The sequence below is a fragment of the Lissotriton vulgaris genome, chromosome 1_1 (assembly GCF_964263255.1).
Source record: "Lissotriton vulgaris chromosome 1_1, aLisVul1.2, whole genome shotgun sequence".
Lineage (NCBI taxonomy): Eukaryota > Metazoa > Chordata > Amphibia > Caudata > Salamandridae > Lissotriton > Lissotriton vulgaris.
In genome coordinates, this window is record NC_141685.1 from 669,137,189 (window position 1) to 669,158,971 (window position 21,783).

Consider the following 21,783-nt stretch of genomic DNA (forward strand, 5'->3'; position numbering starts at 1 on the left):
ATCAGAATTCTGCCCAGGCTGCGGAATTGATTGCTCTCACTAGAGCATGTGTGTTAGCAAAAGGAAAACGGGTGAATGTGTACACCGATAGCCAGTACACTTTCGGTGTAGCACATAGTTTTGGACGATTGTGGCGAGAGAGAGGTTTCTTGACGTCGCATGGTACGAAGATTCAGCATGGCCAGTTGGTGAATGATCTTTTGGATGCACTGACATTGCCTACACAAGTAGCAATTGTTAAATGTAGTGCACACCGTAAAGTGACAGATGATGTTGGTCGTGGTAACGCGTTTGCGGATGAGATTGCTAAGGAGACTGCCCGGAACCTTAGCACTCGAATGTATGTGACGAGTTCGGTTAGGTGGCCTACAGAATCAAGCATGTGTGAAGACACCGTTGAAAGTGTGAAAGAAATCCAGAATGAGGCCACCGAGACTGAAAAGGCGAAGTGGAAAGAAAGTACGGGAAGGTTGGATGCGAGTGGTTGTTGGATTGATTTGTCGGATCAGAAAAGATGGTTGTTACCTGATGCGTATGTGCTGGCCGTTGTGACAATGGCACATGGGTTAGCACATATTAGCGTGAAAGGCATTTGTAAGTTGTTGTCGCCGGTATGGAAGAATGATGGAATTACGAAATGTGCTGAACGTTTGGTGAAGAATTATATGGTGTGTATGATGTACAATCCTGGCAAAGGAACCCCAACTCCTCCTGGCAGTTTTGCTCCTCCTTCGTATCCCTTTGAGGTGATTCAATTGGACTTCATCCATATGGAGCGATGCAATAACCTGAAATACGTTTTAGTTGTGGTTTGCGCATTCTCCCGATGGATCGAGGCCTATCCTCTCAGAGACAATACTGCTTTGTCTACTGCGAAAATCCTGCTGAAGGAATATTTTCCTCGGTATGGAATGCCTAGAGTCGTGTGGTCAGATAACGGAAGTGAGTTTGTTGGAAGTGTGATGAAGAGTGTGTGTAAGGGCCTTGGAATTAATCAAAAATTCCACAGCGCCAATCATCCCCAGTCAGCTGGATTAGTTGAGGGGTATAACGGCACCCTTAAACTAAAGCTAGCAAAGATTCAGGCTACGACTGGTCTTTCGTGGCCTGACGCTTTACCCTTAGCATTACTGTCAACTAGGGCGACTGTACACTCCCGAATAGGGCTTAGTCCCTATGAAATAGTGTTCGGCCGTCCTGCGAATGTGTGGGGGGTTCCTAGGCCAGGAATGTTTTCTGATCTTGAGTATCCAATGTTGATTGACTATTTACATGACTTGACTGCTAAACTGAGGTTAATTCACCAACAGGTTTACGACGCATTGCCGACGCAGACGGAGGGTCCAGGCCACCAGCTCCAGCCCGGAGACTGGGTGGTAACACGCAACTTTTCACGAAAGAACAATCTGGACCCAAGGTTTACCGGACCTTACCAGGTGCTCCTGGCCACGAGGACTGCTGTTCGTCTTGAGGGGCGGAAAAATTGGGTACATGCCACCCATTGTAAGCGAGTCCCTATCCCTTTGCCGGCAGACCCGTGGGTAAGGAAAGGCATTGCGTCAACAGAAACAGAAACATTGCCGGTGTTTGTACCTTTCAGCGACGCACAGCCTGTTGGAGAATCCTCAGCACAGCAGAAAGCCACTGTTGAACACTTGTCAGCAAATGACTCAAGACCAGAACAATCAACTGATCAGCAGGACGCTGTCTCTTCAACGGATCCTTTGTTCGACGAGCAGACACGTCCCGGGAAACATCGATATTCTTTGCGATCTCGCACTAAGGACAAATAAAATATTTTTGCTTTGCTGAAATTGACAACTGCATTTTCCCCGTTTCCCGTGATCAGTTTGAATATTCGTATCATTGAAATTTTTGTACATATATTGAGCTTCCTCCTTGTATCTTTTTACTTCCACAGCCGAGAGACATTGTGCTTATATATACATATTGTGTATTAAAGGCCGTAGGGCCGCGCGCGTACTTCCTTCTGGATAGTAGGTCTTGACGCTAGGTTAAAGGCCGTCGGTTCCTAGGAACTCCTAGGGATTGACTATTGCTGCACAGAACGAAGTGCGTCAAGAAACGTTGCGGACGGTCGTAGGGAATGGCATTCTCGAAGCTGAATGATTTGGAGGGAGCTAAGGCGCACAGACTTAAGCTGCAGCAACTCAGTCGTACCAGATGCTTCATATTTCAACTGTTTATGTTATTTTTGACTGCTTCTGCACTGTTGGCGGGTGGGGTGTATTGCACTATGTCTTATTTCTTACCTGCTACACCTACTCCTACTCCTTACCCTAATCTTACCTCTACTGCTTCTCCTCATTCCTTTCACATGCTACCGGAACACGAGCAGGCTAGACGTGTAGAATTCCGCAACAATTCCTTTATTCAGCTCCTTCATCAGCATCAGTTAGTGGTTAACACTACTAATTGTTGGGTGTGTGGGTTGATGCCACATACTACGGATAAGGGAATTCCATATCTGGTGTTACCGTATAGTTCCCAAGGGTCAGCTCGAGCATTTCAAACAATGTTTCGAAGCGCACTGGGTTTCCACCCCATTCGAGAACCACGTTCCCCCTACTCTGGCCCTACCTCGTATCAGAAACCTTTGTCGATAGCAATCGAGGACTTAGATAGTGAGATCTATGATCCTTCGCTTATTCCCGAGGAAGAGATACAAGCCTATAAGGTCCTAAGTAGAGGTGAATATAGTGCGTTCACCAGCGAAAAGCAGCTTAAAAGCTCGCCACCAATATGGGTCGTACCCCACACTGGTAATTTTTGTCTTATGGGTCGTGGCCGAAGATCACAAGCCCGACTTGGAGCAAGTGCTTGCACCGAAAATTACATTCTGCCAATGTTCTCGTCCCCTGTGTTTCTGGCTGCCAAGGGTACCTACTTTATCTGTTATGATCGTGCATACACATGGTTGCCCGCTGACTTCATGGGCACATGTTTTATTGCAAATCTGTTGCCTCCGACGTTCACTGTAGATGCCGATTATCATAAGACTAGAGTTGTACGAGGCGTAATTAGCGAAGAAGACACTGCCGGTCAAGAGGCAGGAGACTTTTTCAAGGGTTTCCTCCCGTTTTGGGGACCTATGGTTAACAGTAGGAACCTGAGACAGTTGACTCGAGTGGTAGAATCGACAGCTAATATTACTGCCAGTGCCCTTGGTAATATCACCACAGAACTTCAGGCGGATAGACTTATGACGTTACAAAACCGTATGGTTTTAGATGTCATTTTAGCAGATCGCGGTGGGGTATGTAAGGTGATCCATTCGAGCTGCTGCATTTTCATTCCAGATAACGCTCCTACTGTCTATCAAGCCATCTCGAGGTTGCATAAGATCTCCGAATCCATACACGTGGATGTAGGGGATTGGACGCTACTGGGATGGTTTTGGGGCCTGATGTCGACTTGGGGTTGGAAAATTCTGATGATCATTGGAGTTGTGGTAGTGTTCCTGTTCACGTGTTGCCTTTGCGTGCAGTGTGGTCCTGCCTTATGTGGCCTCTGTGCTACAACGTGTATAAGACAGCCGCCTGTTACCAATGGGACTCGGTTGGACAGGGCTATGCTACAACAACATCTTGATGGTCTGATGAATATCGAGTATGATTCCGACTAGTGCTTGCCTACATGAGGGCAAAAGGAGCGTCTGAGGTTCCGTGACAATTGTAAGTGGTGCATTCGACTCGCACGAATATAGTCGAGTCTGGTATCTCTGAACCGCAAATGACGAGTTTGGTGGGTGTGCGCAGTTTCGCTGTGCTAACCTAAACCGTTCGTCTGTTACGTGGGTATTTCTATCTGTACCCACGGGTTCCATCTTAGATACGGCATCCATTTTGTCTCTTGCCCTCAAGTAGCCAGCGAACGGACGTTGTCCGCTTCGCGACCCTGGGACTCCCAAGATATTTGCGGAAGACACATGTTCTTTGTAAGTGTCTTTATGACGAGGGGGATGCTACTGTAAGGCAGATGGCGCCGCTCGAGGCTCATCTTGCCACACGGACTTATTGTCTCAGCCGTGCATCTCATTAGGCACGTCCCTTTGATGCCTGTATCTCGTGTTTCCCGTTACCTCCCCTTTTACACCCTTTCCGATCTCCCCACTGTCTCCGTCTTCCTCTGCACCTGTCCTTGTTCCTATTTCGATCTACTTTACTGCTGATTGGAATTTGCTAATGATGGGAAGATGGGTTTTTACAGTTGGGAACCGCCAAATGTTTCCGCACTTATGTTCCGGACCTCGTATGTTTCAAAGTGACCAAAGCGACCCCTCTGGGGGATAATTGTGGGAACCGGGTTGTAAACTTTTGTGTTCAATGTTATCCTATGGGTAAAAACTGTATAAAAGGAGCGATCCACAGAACCAATTTGAAGCAGTCTCCCCAAGTTGCACATGTTGTACTTGCCGTGACTTCTGTGTTCCCTGCAGCAAATAAACCTTGAATCTTTGACGCCGAAGGAAGTGTCCCGTGTCTCTGTGACTTGTACGCCGGAGCAGGTTACCCACGAAGGTTTCAGGTGTTGTGCCCTGGCACCGCTGGGTCTTAAAGAACCCAGTCCTTCAGGGGGAATCAGTGGGCGGAGGGGGGTGGTGGGTGGGGGGGGGGGGGTATTCTGTTTTTGAGTTTCCAGATAAAGTGATATTGTTTATCTGTTTAGAGCTGAAGTTAGCTCAGCTCATTTCTTTGGAAGGGAAAATAGTTCCAGGACCTTAAGCCAAGGCGAAGCTTTCCCTGTGGTAAGTCGGGGACAGCAGTTGGAACCAGCTCTTAGTGTGCCCTTTGTTATCCTCAGGACGCGGGTACAGGTTAAAGTATCTTTACCCCAATGCCTTGCAGTTAGCTGCACACCTCTGGTCATGAAAAAAGGTCACCAGGCAAGCTATAGGGTCTCCTGCTGGGACAGCAAGTGCATGGAGACAGGAGCTGCTTTGTCCAAAGAAACTCCCACAAAGTGCACCGGCTTTATGATAACCACTTACCTAGACTAATTCACTGATGTCCCCAAAAAGTTCTCAGGTCCTCATTCTGAGCACCTCTGTAAAATAGCTTATTTTTTTGCACGTGGAAGTATCATCACCACACTTTAAAACTGCATGTGAATATTTTATATTACGTGTGCAACTTGCAATCTCATCAGATGGGAAATCAGCACATGGGCAAACATAATGCATATGCGCACAGCCAAACCTCAGATTTGCAGGCCCTGTGGAGCACCTACCACTCATTACAAGGAACTGGCACACCTTAGGGCACACTTGCTGCTGTGTTGTTACTTCCAACATTTGCACTAACAGCCATTTAGTTGCCAGAACACTCCACAGAGAGCACCATGCAGGCTCCAGATCGTCGGAAACAATTTACACCTGCTTTTATCTGGTGGAGTTTTTCTTTCACAATGCCTGTTGGTTTGCAGTGGACAATCCAGACGTAATAGCTGGCTTGCATTTTACTGCATGCCATTTTACGCTGTTGATAAAATCACCTGGTAAAACTCACATTAGGGAATATTACTAGTGGTCCCAATACATGTAGTAAAACCACTTGGGGATTCAGAATAGAATGAGACGATTTTAACAGCAGCCATTTCAGGCCAATCAATGTGGTAACAGACCGAATGGATCAGAAAGGGGAGAAAAGTGTGATTGAGCGAACTGAAAAGAGTTCTGTTTTATTGATCTCATTTTTGAACTGCCATTTCTCAAACACCAAATCTGCTTTAAAGTTTTTTCTCTACATGTTCCTCATCTAGGGCTCCCGTTGGTGCCATTTGAATTCATTGACCATGCTCCAATACCAAAAGCCAGCAAACACTTGAAGAACTACCATTGAGAAGAACAAACCAGGAGAAAACTAGTGGACACATCGGCGGCTGCATATTTTGCAGTGGCCTTCCGCTGTCTAGAGCACTTTCCTTAGTAAAAAGACACTTCTCCAAGGGTTCAGGTTTAACCAATCAAATATGCTCTGGAGACTGTCTTGCTGGGCCCCTTTTTAGTGATCTGAGCTCTGTCATTTGTTCAGATTCTCAGGATAACTTTTTTCTAAGAGACTGACACCTTTGTTTTTATGTTAATAAGTAAAGTCATCAATGGGTGGTACCTGGTCAGCCCTGGATGATTGACACCACTTTTGGCCTGGTAGTCCTCTTGTGACTTGAGCTGACAGTTGATCCCAGTGCAATCGAGAAGGCCAATACTGACACCTCTCAACATGTATTGCTTTACATAGTCCTTAATTAGACCTTACGGTGAATGCTTATCATGGTCGATTCCCAAAACCTAGAGCATATGACTCTTCTATACATTAATTTGTTCTATCTTCCTTCTTTTGTGGTTTCTATAAAAGTTATTTTAACATTTTTATATCTACCCATGTCTGAACTGTAAGTTATTTATCTATTGACTGCACTGTATTGTGCTTGTTGATTCTAGAATCCCCTGGGATCTTTTGTACAGTTCTGATGTTGAGCTTAGTCAGGTTAACAAAAGAGAGAGCCAAATGAAACCACAGTGAGACTTTTGACAACCTTTTCGTTAAGTAGTTGGGTTTAGGGTATTGCTGGAGCTAAGATAGAGCACATTAAGTCTCCGATTTCTCTTGCATCTCAACTATTATCATGAAAAGTACGTGACTTTGAACAAGTGTGTATGCAAACAAGAATGTGTTTGTATAATGCGAGCCTTTGGAATGGTATATCTGAGCAGATCTGTCCTTTAACCTACTTAATGCAGAAAAAGAGAATTGACCAAAGGTCAACTGTGCAGAGGATGCATTTACTAGTACAATTCATATGCATTACCTCTTGCTACAGACTGGAAACTTGTGTCTGATTGGTGCACTTGTCCAATGGCTTAGCATCTAAGCTAAATTGACCTTCTCAAGTTCAGCTGCAAGGGTAAGTGGCTCACTTAGCCTTGGTAGGCGGACCACCAACAGCTGAAGTGCCTGCCCAATGTATCTGAGGTTCTCTGCCGAAAGTATAGGGTATTTTTGTTGAATCGAGTTCAGAGAACTTTTGGCAAAAGAGTAAAGGCATATTAATAGTCTGTCGCTTCTCGGTGCCCCCCTTACCACTGCTTTTCCTTCACACAAACACCCTATCAAAAAGAGAGGATCCTTCTGTGAAACAAAATAGAAATTGCCATGAATGTTGGGAGTGTTCCCAAGCACGCGATGATCGCTCATGATTTTAGTCTACAGCCTTGAAGTGGTAGCACTGGTGCCTATGGGTGTACCACAGCACATCCAGTGGCTAAAGCTCTGCAGTAAGGAATTCAGAAGTTCCCCTCCCTCTACATGAGGCAGAAGATGTAGTGTGTGGGGAAATGGAACATCCACAAAATGTACTGTGGATATCCCATGTCACCACATTCTTAATCAAGTGCTTTATTCGAATTATTGTGCACATCTGTTAGAAAACTTTTAGTTGATGCAACAGTTATTTCACCTGACAAAAGGTTTAATGAGAACATATGTGCATATCCATACTAATATAATAAAGAGAGAGCCCAAACCTTTAAGGCGGGTAATCTCAGGAACCACAGCACCAATCACAAAACCCAATAGAGCGTTGGAAAGGGCAGTTGCAGCAGATGGACATAGGCTATACAGCTGCCCACCATATACATTAGAAACGTAAAAGAACCTTACCGGCAAAGTAGTCCCTTGTGGGAGTGGGCGGGGCGTGGCATGATGAAAAAAAAAAGCATTCCCTAAGCGTGTGTGTTGTGCTGGGGGCGTGAACAAGGCCAATGGGCGCGGCAATTGCAATTGCGCGGCACCAAGGGGTGTGGCCAATGGGCGTGACAAACGGCAACAATCGCGTGGCACACCCCCCCCTCCCCAAAAAACGTGCCTTGAGGGTGTGTGGAAAACAAACGTGTGCGTTGGGCCGGGGGCGTGGCCAAGGCCCAGGTGTGCGGCAATTGCGCGGGAGCAAGGGGCGTGGTCAATGGGCGCAGCAATTGCCGGGGCAGACGCGACTGATCGTGCCTGCGGCACAATAACTGCACAGTATCCTGCGCGCTGTCAGCCAGTCAACTCTGTGCATAAAGGACTGTGCATGCGGGGACACTAACTACAGCGTCTACTGCGCGGTGTCATTCACTCAACTCTCTGCATAAACGAATTGACACCATGTGCACAACATCAACCAGGGCTGGAGCCGAGCTCAGACGGCGGATGACGCGACTAAGCACGCCTGCTGGGACAATAACCTTTGAACTGACTGCACTTTCCCACACGCGCAGCAGCGTCTCCAGCGCGCGCTGTCACCCACTCAACTCTCTGCATCAACGACTTTACACCACAAGCACAACTTCAAACAAAACTGGAGCCGGGCCTCAAGCGGGGGATGACGCGATTCAGCGTGCCTGCAGGGACACGAAATTTACAACTGAATGCACTTTCACACACGCTTACCTACGGAAGTGAAGTACATACACACTAGAGACATCTGCTAATACTTCTTACTCCGAGGTACACACAGTATCTGCACACACATGCCTAACTATTGTGACACTTCATGCTAAAAATGTTGTCTACAGCCAGATTTTAAAATAAATTTCCCTTGCCTATTACACACATTGCACACATTCTATTTCATACCCGGACAACGTCGGGACGGGCTGCTAGTTATCTATAAAGAGACAATAGTTTTCCCTTTCTTCACAACGTGATAAAATAAGGAGGTGTTGCATTTATTTCCACAATGAAAAGCACCATTACTTCTTGGAGTAATTTTGAAGGTGCTCCTAAATTCAGAAATGGAAAACTTAAGTGAGAACTTGGGGGTCTAATTATATAAAGTAAACACTGAAAGTGCTAATTTAAGGCGGGGTCTCTGCCACAGTGTTGACCTCTCTGTTGTCCTAACTAGTTAAAGAGGGCAGCGTAATGTTACCACTATAGTCAGTAGTAAGCAGTTGTTTGTCAAAGGAACTTTAACCCCTTTCATGCTGGTGACGAACCCCAGCCGTCACGCTCTGCGGCGCTCGTGTGCTGATGCGCACAGCGGCGGAAACGGCCCAGCATGGAAGGGGTTAAAGAAATGTGCTGCTTTTCACTGAAACGGAAGTAGTGTTTATTGACATCTCTAAAACAACCACAGAGCACAACAGAATACAACACAATACCATAACACAAAAAAATAATGATACAACAAAAACATAGCAAGTATACCACCTTATTCAAAACAGAATGGCACACAACAGTACAACGATGCAATGAGGAAACGCAAAACACAACAACACAGAAAGCAACACAAAACAGCACCACCACCACAAAATTCAACACAATAAATATGCACAAATATCATATATATATATATATATATATATCACCGGCACAAATCTGCTTTCGTAATATGGAGGTAAAAAGAATTTGCATCAAACACCACCTTATTTACCACTTAGGACATGATGTAGCAGTTCTAGTCAAGAATACTTTGTGATCCGGCCCCTACAAATTTCAAAATTTTTGTCTGTTTACTAAAGTCTGTATTCCGTCCCCACCAACCACCACATCCATTTCCTACTGTTTTCCTTCCCTGGAGCCTACTTACTCTTGCAGAATAGGTTTACTTTTCCAAATGAGTGAGTGGATTTGGGTTGATGAAAATCGACAAATACTAATTTAGAGTGTTCAGTGTTAGCATGTTACTGACGCTAAACAAATATGTTGAACCAAAGTAATAGGAGTCCTAAACATTTAGTGTATCAGACCCTTTGTGATCAAAGACTGCGACCCAAGCCTCTTTCTAAAACCGGCAGCCGTTATATACATATATTGTAAAGGGCTTAAATGCCAAGTACAACATCAACTGTTATCCTTATCGAGCCGCACCAACCTGCATGGCAATGTAAAGGAAGCATTCATCAAAGTCATTTTGCTCTTAATATCTCGTGAAAAACAGGAAAATAACAGATATGAATATGCTTTCCTGTTAAAGAAAACAGAGGGCACGAAGTGTGCCCGTAACTGATATGAAAAATACCGTTGTACAGAAAACATATTTTTAGTCAATATCATGAAGAATGCTGGTTTTCCTAGCTGCAGGAGCACCACTCCTGCGGGAAAACCAGCAAAGGTGTAAAAAGTTGTTACTTATTTTTATAATTCCCTGAGAATGTATTTGTGAAAGGGAAGAAAAATATGTGAAACATTAACGTGGGTTTCATGGCACCGAGCAACGTGTATGCACTGTGGTCTCTTACCTATGCAAAAACTATGCAATTAGGGCTGTGTTTTGACAATGTAGCTGTTAAACAGACTTGTTGCTAACAATTCAGAGAAGGCATTGGTTGTATTTCTTTCAGCTAATTTACTAATTATTCAAAAAACCTTAGATATTCACCACTTTAATAAGCTAGTAAGGAAACATCCAAGGGCCAAGAGCCTACACCAGAGAAGACTCGCTGTGCAACTACAATTCATGCAAATATGCAAAATAGGCCTATTCGTTAAGGTAATGACCCATTGTGAGGATTCCAAAGGCTGCACTTGCACGAATAAGAACTGACCATTTCTTGCGATAGAGGAGCACTCACAACGGTAGGATACACTCCCTTTCAATGGGGATGAGTACCTTCCTCATGTCTGTGGGCATGACATGGCTGTCGATTAGTAACAGCTAATTAATACCTACACCAAGGGTGTGTAAGCTCCCTTCTGGCCCTTCGTGGTAGACCAATTCAGCCATTTATGTCTGGGGAGACCATTAGACATATGACTTACACCACAGAGTTATGTCTGTCAGATTTATGTTTGTGGGTATTGCATGCACTTGATGGGTTGGAATACCAATGTCTGGAGTTCCCCATGTATGTGTTTTGCACCAAAAGCCATGGTCTGTCATTAAGACACATGTAAGGCCTTGCCTCCAAGTTATCCTTCTGAATGTCCCTGTGTAGCATACTACTCTCCCCCTACTTGAACAGGTCATACTATAAAGTTGTTCTTTGACTGTTTTGTAACAATGTACTCTTCAGTGGAGTAGGCAGGAGCTACTTGTATTTGTCCCACCAGTATGAGAAAGCTTATGCTGGGTCACCTGTTGCCTGCAAGAAGCAACACTTCGCAAAGGAATATTCCAAGGACATAGTGTAGGAAAGTGTCCCTTTTTGCATGGTTACTCCTTAAGGTTTTGCCAGACCACTGAGCTAACTTGACTGAGTGTGCCCTGGGTCCCTGCCAATCAGGTTCCCAGGGCCTGTGTTCTTTCCCGAAACTATACCTTTGTTTCCACAATTGGCATACCTCTGGGTCACATGTTAGTCCCTTGTAACAGGTACCTCTGGTACCAAAGGGCCTTGTGACCAGAGAAGCCTCTGAGGGCTGCAGCATATAGAATGCCACCCTCAGAGACCCCTCACCTTAACATACATACACTGCTATTGCAGTTCTGTGTGCCATGCCTAACCAACACTGCTTGCGGTATGGGTAAATCCCCCCTCCAGCAGACCCCACAACCATAAGGAAGCGTGCACCATACTACAGGTAGGGGCATAGCTGCATGAGCAATATGCCCCTACAATGTCTTTGCAATTCACAGACATTGTAAGTGCAGTGAAGTCATTTTGAGAACATGGGCTGGGAGGATGTCAACACAAACTCCACAGCTCCATGATGGCTTTACTGAAGATTGAGAAGTTTGATATCAAACTTCTCAGCATAATAAACCCACACTGATGCCAGAGATGGATTTACTATAAAATGCACGCAGACTTCACCTTAGAGATGCCCCCTAAAAACAACGTCCTCTAGTGTATTGGCTGACTGGTCCCTGCCAGCCAGCTACCACCAGACAGGTTTCTGACCTCATGGCGTGAGTTCCTTCCTACTTTCGGAGGTCAGAAACAAAGTCTCCTCTGGGTGGAGGTGTTTCATACCTCCCTTGTCAGGAACAGCAATACTTAGCGGTGAGCCTCAAAGGCTCTCACCTTATGATGTGGTGATTTGGGCAGCTCCAACTAAGGGAGATGCCCGCCCCCCTGTCCAAACCCCACTTTTGTATCAGGACAGGTGGGAATATTAGTAAGCAGAGCAGGAGTGTCCACCTTAGCCTGGCACACTCCTAGGGTTGCCAGGAGCTGAGGTGAAGAACCTCTCTTAGAAATTCTCCATCTTGAATTGGAGATTTAGGCCCAAAAGAGTCAGGGATGTGCTTTTCTCCCCAAAGGGAGGGGCACCCAAAGAGTGTAGGCACCCTAGGGGACAGTAGCCATTGGCTACTGGCAGCTGACCTCAGTAACTCCCTTAAATTTAGTATTTAGGAGCTCCCCTGAACCTTGTTCCTCAGATTCGACGGACCTAAAGAAAGACTGCTGCCGGACCAGGAACTGAACCACTGCAGAAAGAACTCTGCAAGTACCCCACCGCCTGTAGCAGGTTCGACAACTGGACCTGCTGTCCTTCCAGAAACCCTTTAATGCCTCCAAGAAACCCTGGAGACCTTCCAACCTTCAAACAATCTTCAAGAACCTCCCTATGGTCTAAAGGCACTAGCCCCGGCGTCCCCCGGTACATAAACAACAGTAGTTGAGGACCGACACTTGTGTCGATGCAACTCACTACTACACAAGGAACCCCAAGACTGCAGAGGTAGAGGACCAACACTTGTGTTGAAGCGACTCTGCCCTGCCACAAGAAAGCACCACAGCTGGATGGCCTCCATGGCCTAGAGGGATCCTCACAACCCAAAAACCCAGGATGATCCCAGCTCTGTTCCCGAGAGCATGTACCCTCCACCAAGTGGCCCTGTCGGGCTCCTCATGCCCGGCCTACTTGACCACGGCCTCTTCGGAACGGCCCAACCTCGGCAGAACTTCTCCATCCAATGTGCATCTCCACCCCCAAGACCGCGTCTGCTGGGCTGGTGGTACCTCCCTTTGATCAACAGTGATTCACTGACGACAACCGCAATGGTCCTGCATTGGCGGCCTACTGAGACCCATTTACCCACATTGTTCTTTGCTAACCCCAAGAGCGGAACACCATTACCAGAGATACTGAATGCTGTACCCGGCTGCTATAGTGTTACTGGTGGTGCAGTGCCCAGCAAAAACTCAACTTTGCCCAGAGTCAGACTAACCCTCGAAGACTAGAAATATAAGTTGTGTAATTATCACTATGGTATAAACCCACACCCATTTAAGAATAGCTTCCTATGCCCCCAAAGGAACAAAGGGAAGGCCAAAGTTCCTCACTTAAAAGTGAAGCCTACCCCTCATCTAACATGCCCAATTCCTATTTTTTTTTAAATATATGGATAATTGATTTAGCCTAGTGTGTTTCCAAGATTCTTGCTGGCTGACTCTGCATTTTAATTACCCATTCCTCATATCTAAAATGTTAAAAAACATATGAGAAAAATCTCTGAACAGATTATGTAGAATTGCTTTTATTTGAGCATATGTAAAATAGTGGTGATGAGGACTGATTTGCCAACATGAGATTTTGGAAAGCTTTTATACCGGCTCCCTCATTAAAAACCCTTATTTTTGTTATTTCTAAATCAGACCATTTATGTACATTGCATTCTGAAAAACTGACAAATGGTGTACACGTAACGTAACGTAACGTAAAGTTGTCCCCCCATGTATTATGCTGATTTTATATTTAGAAAAAACTTTGGGCCTCATTTTGATGTCGGTCGTAGGCTTACCGACCGACATCTTAGATTTCAAGTTCAACCGCCGTATTACAATGACGGGGGTTGGAAGTGAAACTAGCCAGTCATTCCGGCTAGCTTTCAGCGTGCTTAAGGAGCCCGATGGCCTGTCGGAACCGGCACGTAATTCCTTAAAGACAGCATTTTTGCCATCAGGATTACGATGTCGGTTTCCAACAGGCTTATCATGTTGGGCTTTCCGACATGGAAAGCCTGTCACAAAGCCGGCTTTGGGGGCCTATAATAGGGCCCTTCTCCCCGCGGCCTCTTGTTGGGGGCCGAGGGGCGCCTGTAAATCCTGGCAATGTGTGGCAGGCACCTTGAGGTGTCTGCCACACAGTGCAGAGATTTACACACACTCCTATTTCTCTACGGGAGCTTGTGCCGTGGGCAGTCGCAGCACAAGCTCCCATAGAGACAAAGAGTTTGCAACTGCACCATTTGCAGTCGTATTGTAATTTGGTGGCCAAAACGGTGTCCCACTCTACATCGTAATAAGTTCCTATATGTCTCATATTCCAGATATAAGTCAATTGCTTATAACTAACTTTCTTGGGAATTTTGGGAGTTGTGGTATACCAAGTCAGATCACGCATATCACAATTATTAAGCATAAGTGTGAGGACTGAGTTTTCAAAGCTAAAAATCCTAATGGAGAGACAATGCAGTTTTAATTTAATAGATGCCATATAATATTCCCGAATGTCAAGGAACTGAACTACAAGAAATAGCCAAAAACAGAAATAAAATGAAGATAAAATTAACATTTTAATTAGAGATATGCGGCAAGTAATGGATAGCTGAAGAGCCTTCATATTATAAGAAGGTTTAAATCTTTCCTCAATACAGGGTTATAGTTGTTAAAAAAATATATATCTCCCGCATGTGTGAATATTGGACACCTAGGTATCTTTTCAGGTCTGATCTATTATTTACTTTAAAGACTAGTAGGAACATTTCTGGAGTAGTGTTAAATAATAAAAAATGGTCATACTAGGGGGTCAGAAACAGTGCAATATCATCAGCATGCAACTTTATCTTAGAAATACAAGGTAGGGGAGCTGAGACATATCTACTATGATTAATGTGCTGAACCAATGGATCAATATAAAAGGTAAATGAGAAAGGTTAGAGAGGATATGCATGCCGGATACCTCGCTTAAGAATTATTTGGCAAGCAGATCAGTTATTAATAATCAGCTGTGCAGTCCCTCCTTGGTACAAGCCATACATTGACCTCATGAGCAGAGGAGGGAATTGAAAATTACCCATCATTTGAAATAAACATCTTTTGCTCACAATGTCCAAAGCATTTCAGTGTCCAGTAGGATAATGGCCACAGGTATTGCATAACCCCTAACCACATCGATAAACTCAAACATCAAATGGGTATTTGTATATAAACTCGGTGCACTAATAAGCCCATTTTGATATTTGGAGATAAGGAGAGGAGCAACAGTATTTATCTGATTCACAAATATTTTAACATAGATTGTGTAGTCGGAGTTTAAAAGGGTTACTGGTCTATATGATGTAGGCTCAATCAGTGATTTCCCCCATTTAGGAAAATTAATCAGTACCCTTCTGTTAAATGACTCAAGGACTCATCCACATCTTAATAGGGAATTAAAAAGGGAGTCGAAAGCTCAATTGAGAGGGAGCAAACGTTTTATAAAATTTGGGGCCAAAGCAATCCTCTCCAAATGCCTTAACACTTAGGAGCTGTTGTATGGATTCTTGCACCTCTTTCTCTAATATGGGACCACTAAAAATGGTGCAGGTTTCAGATGTCAGAGAAGGACATTTTAACTCTTTAAGTAAATGATTGATCTGCTGTTCCAAACTTAAATCTCCTAGCTGTGCATCTTGATATAATCTAGTATAATAATCATAAAAAGGTTTTGTTTTGCCAATCTTATCTGTTAATTGATTTGTATTAGGGTTTTTAATTTCATGTAATCAAGTTTTGATTCTTTCCTTCTTTCGGACTCCAAGATAAAAAATCAACCAAGAAACTACCCCTCCTAATAAACCTTATGTTGGAATGTCTAGTTGCTAACAATTTCTCTTTGGAGATAAAAATCCCTCACGTTCTCCTTCATCCCCAACCACTTTTTTTTACGAAAATCTCAGATCTATTTGAGACCATGGCATGATAAGTTGCATAAACCTCCTTCTGTATAGATCAAATCTCTTTCCCTCTCCTTTTTAACCTAAACATTTTAATCAATATTGCAACTCCTTTAACATTGCTTTTGAAAGCCTCCCACACTACGGCTTTGTCAGCTGTTAGTTCATTTTGTGTAAAATAATTCAAATTTTTCACATTAATTGAATCAATAAGGTATTCTTCCAAAACAATGATCTTATCCTTAACCCAAATATAAGTTATAGTAGGTATGGTGAAGGAGGAGCTGAGGATTAGTGCTGAATGGTTCGGAAATTCACAAGCACGATGTGAAATAGTGGTATGGAGAAAGAGGGTGTTCCTAAAACCATATTGATTCAAAAAGAAGAGTGGAAATGTTTTGAATAATACGTATAACATATAGTTGTTGCATTTTTCATTCTCCAGATATCGTAAATCCCTAAACAGGAACAGGTATCTTAAATAATTTTAGAATGTCTCTTATGCTGGTTGGAAGAATAAAAGAAGGGGTATCGCACTCGACCTCCCAACAAGATAATCTTGCTTGGCAGACTAAACCATTCCCATCCTAACTTTTGGGCCAGACTTGGATCATCATTCACGGGACCATAATTGGAGGTGGGGTTAATTTTCCAACCCCCAGTCTCTGCCAAGAGACTAGCCCAATGTGCCTCTTCATCTTTAACAAGGGGATTTTACTTCCAAATTTTGTTTAAAAAAAAAAAATCGCGACCCCACTTTGAGTGACCTTAGCAGAAGAAAACAATCGGTTCCGCAGCCCATAATTGTTCATCTTATCACTTTCCTTCTTCCAATTCAATGTGTTTCTTGAAGGAAAATAGTGTTTCAGTTAAATTGCTTAACCCAAGCAAAAATAGCATCTTTTTTCAGTTTATTATTGAGACTATTTGCTTTGCAACTAATAAACATGAATTTCACCTTAAACCAATTGCAATTTCAGTCATTGTAAACCTTCAGGATGTAGCAGTACTAAACTCATCACACTCTTCATATTTTCATAAATATAATTTAAGTCCTCTTCTTTTTTCCCTTTTCGCCCCTTTCTCCACCATCATTGCATCGCCCACCTATCCCTCCAACCTGTGTCCTTCTTCTCCACCACTGGACCCTCCTAATTGATGCAAGTACCTGACGAATGTGCCTCACCCCCAGCTGAATCTATCACCACCTAGCATACAACTGGTGCATTCGCTTTGCACATATGGAGACCCAATGTTCCACCCCTAATTCCCTGAACTTTTAGAACTGCTTATTCTCAAGAGTATCATCTTGGCCTCAGGCACATCTGAAAGATATCAAATCTACCAGGTCATAGCTCTTTCATTTTAGCTGGTTGGATAATTGATGTCTGTGCCTCATTCGCCTTAAATTCTGTGATCATTTGCTTAAATTCAAAGTTTCAAAAAAATATATCAGAGAAAATCTTAGAGGAACAGTTAGTCTAGCTACAGCATCAATCATTTCCAAGTTTTTTCCCCACTTTTTGGGGGACCCAACCAAGTGCAAATTGCACATCCCGATCCATTTTCAAGGTCCTCCATCTTCCCATTGACAGTTTACATCTATTTTTGAAGCTGCAGGACCACCCCAGACTGGGTAGTTTGTTTGTCTTTCAATGCCAAAACTCGCTGCTCAACTTCCTTACAGCGAGCATTCAGATATTGCAGTCTTTTGTCTAACATTTCCAAATTTGACTCTGACTTGCCTGCCATCTCTGTTAGGGTGGCTTTTAATTCCTGTTTTTCCATGATGAAAAGCTTCAACGTCAAGAGCACTTTGTCGCTGGAATCTCCAGACTTCTCCCACAGATCCCGTGTGTGTTTGTGAAATTGAAGCCTGGTCGACATGTTTCGCGCTGGACAGATGGTTCCTAATGGATCCCGGTGCGCTTCGTCAGGACCGTGTGAAGTGGATTAGTGCATTAAAATATTAAAAATAGGAGCAGGGAAAGAAACCCCTATATTCCTATGGTACCTTTACTAAGGCTCCACGTGAATTTAAGTACTCATGGGAACACTTCAGTGGTGTTCCTGTTATTTACCCCTTCTTATGAATAGAGGGCCTTAAGTGTGGATCCCAGCAGATTTTAGAAGGGGTCCCGCTTTCTCAAACACACACGGGTACTGAGAGCAACAGAGTAATACCTCAACCGCTATCATATTTGTTAAAAAGAGGTGCCCTACTTTCCCTAAAACTTGTCTTTGACTCTAAAACCACGGACCTACGAATAAACTAATCTCAAGGTACAGGTAGGGTATTTTTAACACACTAACACAACACACCTTTTTTAGACCCACACACTCACATGCACAACTGCGGCGTCTCCTAAAAAATCTCCGAAAAAGAGTCCTCTCGGAGGGCCCGTGGAGGACAGCAGCACAACCCCCACGAAGAGCATGACCCGATGATGAAGCATGAAAGTCGCAAGGGTGTGTGATGGGACTATTTTCTAAAGAAGAAATCCCCCCATCTTCAACAGACTAGGAACACATATAGAGCCTATTTTCTTACATGTATTTCATGTAACCAAGTAGGTTGCAGCTCCTTTCTTTCAGGAACAGTTACCAACCAGTGAGTAGAGACACTAGCCTCTGGCCATTCACCCAGCCTCCTCGCCTATCTCTGAGGACAAAAGTTGTAACACGGCTTGGGGTTTAGCCTGTGAGAGTCCACCTACCAGTCCCCCACCAGGTATTACCATCTCAATAACTTCCGTAATTGTGCACCCTCTTCTTGATGCTGTTAAAATCTCTCTTTGGGAGCCTGACAAGGGTATAACCGGAGGGGGCATGGCCTCCGGCCTGAGGGCTGAGTTTACTCTAAGGAGCTGCTGGTTTTTTACCTTAGCTAAGGGATTTTCCTGAGGCACTTTCCATTTCCTCACAGGAGATCTTTTCTTAAGCGTTTGTACCTACTGTGTTGCAGCTGCTTCCCTTGCACCAAAGCAGGTAATAAACCTTCAAGGCTGGTTATGGCTAGAGAGCTGTTACACTGTCTCTTTTCCTGATTGTTGAACTGCATGTTTAATTATGACTTTGTCGAGAGACAAACAACCACCTCTAGCTACTAGCAAAACATTGTTGACTTACATCAGCTAGCTTTCATTTTCCTCATGATGGAATGTGGCTTTACCAAGACGAGAGAATGTAGAGCTGAGTACCAGAAGCCCTCAACCTGTCCTCCTGAAAAATCTGTACTGATTAATACTAAATCCAGCTAGCGCAGAGAATGGAGAGTGGAGAATCTACTTTCCCATTTTAGAGAGAATAGAGCAAGGAGTGTCCCCCACAGAAGTGCTGCTGAAGTCCTTTCTTTTTTCCTCATACTCCCATTAGCCTCTCGCAACTTGATGCCACAAATAAACTAGAAGTCGCAACCCATCACCCTTACTCCACACAAACCATCAGGGTGTTACCTCACTTCGTAGTCCCCAGAAGACTCTCCTAGCTAAAGTGAGATAGCGGGAGGTAAAAATAGGTTGCTGGATGTTGGGGGCATGAGCACAGCACATCACACATAAAGAAGGCCACAAGAGAGATCAAATAGACAGGAGGCATCTCTCAGTTGGCTATTCCGCTTGATTACGGCACTGCCAGAATTACCCAGTCCTGAAACTCTTCAATGTTCTTCTCAAATGCCAAGTTGCTAAATTACTTTAGAAGTTGTGGTTGTCTAGGGAGTTTCCCTAGTCAGGGCCTCTTATCAGAGGAAGAGATTAAAGGGTTTTAGCAAGATCACAGGACATTACTAATAGCATGTGGAGAGCCAATACCAGGACTGGTATGCTAATCTCTTGTGATGAGTGTTCCTATACGATTCAAGATGTCAGGATTTCTCCCATACCTCACAGATTCACATGCGAAAATAGCAGTGACCAGTCCATGCATTCATACAAACTGGACACTTTGGCAAAATTAGACAAAACAAAACATGCGCACTTCGCTTTTCAGGAATCCCAAACACTCAGACCACTCAGACAGATACAAACATTTGAAGCTGCTATTCGATTGTACATTACATCTGTAATCTCTCGTTTCTTCAAGACTACAACTAAAGATTTACTGTCTAAGTCATTCTAACAAGACACCCAAATGACTCATGTATACACAATCAATGTCAATATGCAGTGACTGCTCTTAAAAACGTATTACAGTTTACTGTAGAGTAACGGACCAGTTGTAAGAAAAGTCTCAAACCTTATTGTCTACAAAATATTGGTTGGGTCCCACGAAACATGGCGCCCATCATGCATTCCATTTATCATAGCCACATCGTCTTCGGTTAGCGTGAAACTGAACACCTATGAGAACGTACGTACGTGTGTTAGTAAATGTACACAAATACATCTGTCTAAACAAATGTTAAACAAATATTCATATAGCACAGAAAACATTTCTAACCTTTCTGGTACCTCTTTCTAGGGAGAGCAAATTGAAGTACAGAGATTTAGCATTTTACTGTTCTGCATTTCTGTTAAACTAGTAATTAATCATTCCACAGTTATCACACCTTGTATGTTGTGAGTGAAACAAACCATGTTTTGTTTATAGATAAATTCTCTTCCTCAATTAAATTTAATTGTGTGAAGCTTCAGAAATCCTCAGATAATAAAATATATTTAATGGTTCATTTTATATCTTCTTAGATATAACCGCACTATGTTGCCGGGTTTGCCACTCCATGAATTGCAAGAGTTAGGACTCAGTCAAGCATGCTAGAAACTGCAAGTCCCTGATGTGCTGTGCCTCCAAGAGTTTGAGTGTTCAAGGTGATAACTCCCACGTAGCACATGTATGCAGATCCGCGGTACTGTCAACCGTGGCATCTCCCTCCAACCACCGAAGCAGGTTAAATATGTGTGCTTCAAGAAAAAATGGCAACACCGGAAAAAACTATTTTAAGTGCTTTAATATATGAATAAATACAAAAAGTGGACATGTCCTGTCATTTTGTCTACTTGGAGAGACTTTTAAAGTATTTTAATATATTATGGATTTTTGAAAATCCCAACCCACTGCCACTCGGGCGCATCAAAGCTCTTTGGGGGTAAAGGGAGGGGTCATAAAATGGCAAATAAAGCCATCTTAAAATTTAAGTTTCTAAATAAACTGTGTACCTGTAGAGGGAACAGTGCTGGCTTCTTGTGACTTGATCCATCCTCGCCTGCATGTTTCCAACTAGGTAATGGCCATGGTGTGGGGGACTGATGCGCTGGCACTGGCGCCTGACCTGGTTGGTGGATGAGTATTGTCAAACGCCAGGATCAAAAGGGGCAACCACCAAGATGGCAGGCATATACATTATATCCGCTTGAAGAACCTACGATGGACTCAAGTTTGTGCCTTCATAATACAGCATATAACATAACGTCTGTCTCAAATTCTGATTATTCTTTCGGATTAAAGTGTGCTTGAATTTAATAATTTTTCAAAAACGATGAACTGTATGCTGGAGTAACCTCAAGAGTGGACATCCTACAGCAAAGCCCAAACTTATGCTTCCACAAACAACAAATAATATGTATATTAAGGTCTCAATCATATGTGCAATTTTGCTCAATCAGTCAGTTAACTCATGTATATGTTTCCATTGGGCTTATTTAGAAGCACAAAAATGTGGTGATGAATGGAGTGTTTGAATTAATCATAACCACTGGCATTGCTTTTGGTAGCATTCTATTCCATCGTTTTATTTTATTTTGTCGTGCCGATAAAAAAGGAACAACCGTAACATAATTTGTTCGATGGACAATATTTGCTTCATACCAATGAGGTAGAAATATATCTGACGTTGCTTGTATTCCAAACCTAGTGGGATGTGTTCTAGCAGTTTGGGATATATTATAACCCCCCCCCCCCCACCCTCTCTCAACTCACACCCATACTGGAGCAGGAGCAAGACTGCTTTGTATA

The 21,783-nt window shown here is 43.6% G+C and overlaps 1 protein-coding gene across 4 annotated transcripts in view; it reads right to left on the reverse strand.

Annotated features, from left to right (window-relative positions):
- LOC147747627 (putative oxidoreductase ZK1290.5) overlaps positions 1 to 21,783 on the reverse strand; it is a 775,562-nt gene that overhangs the window by 158,023 nt on the left and 595,756 nt on the right. For 2 of the 4 annotated variants that reach the window (XM_086954367.1, XM_086954352.1), the window contains exon 7: positions 20,068 to 20,171. The exons of the other annotated variants lie outside the window; for them this stretch is intronic. In XM_086954367.1, the coding sequence (XP_086810493.1) occupies positions 20,076 to 20,171 (96 nt within the window). In that variant the 3' untranslated portion in view covers positions 20,068 to 20,075. The remainder of the gene's footprint in view (positions 1 to 20,067; positions 20,172 to 21,783) is intronic. 4 annotated transcript variants of the gene reach the window in all.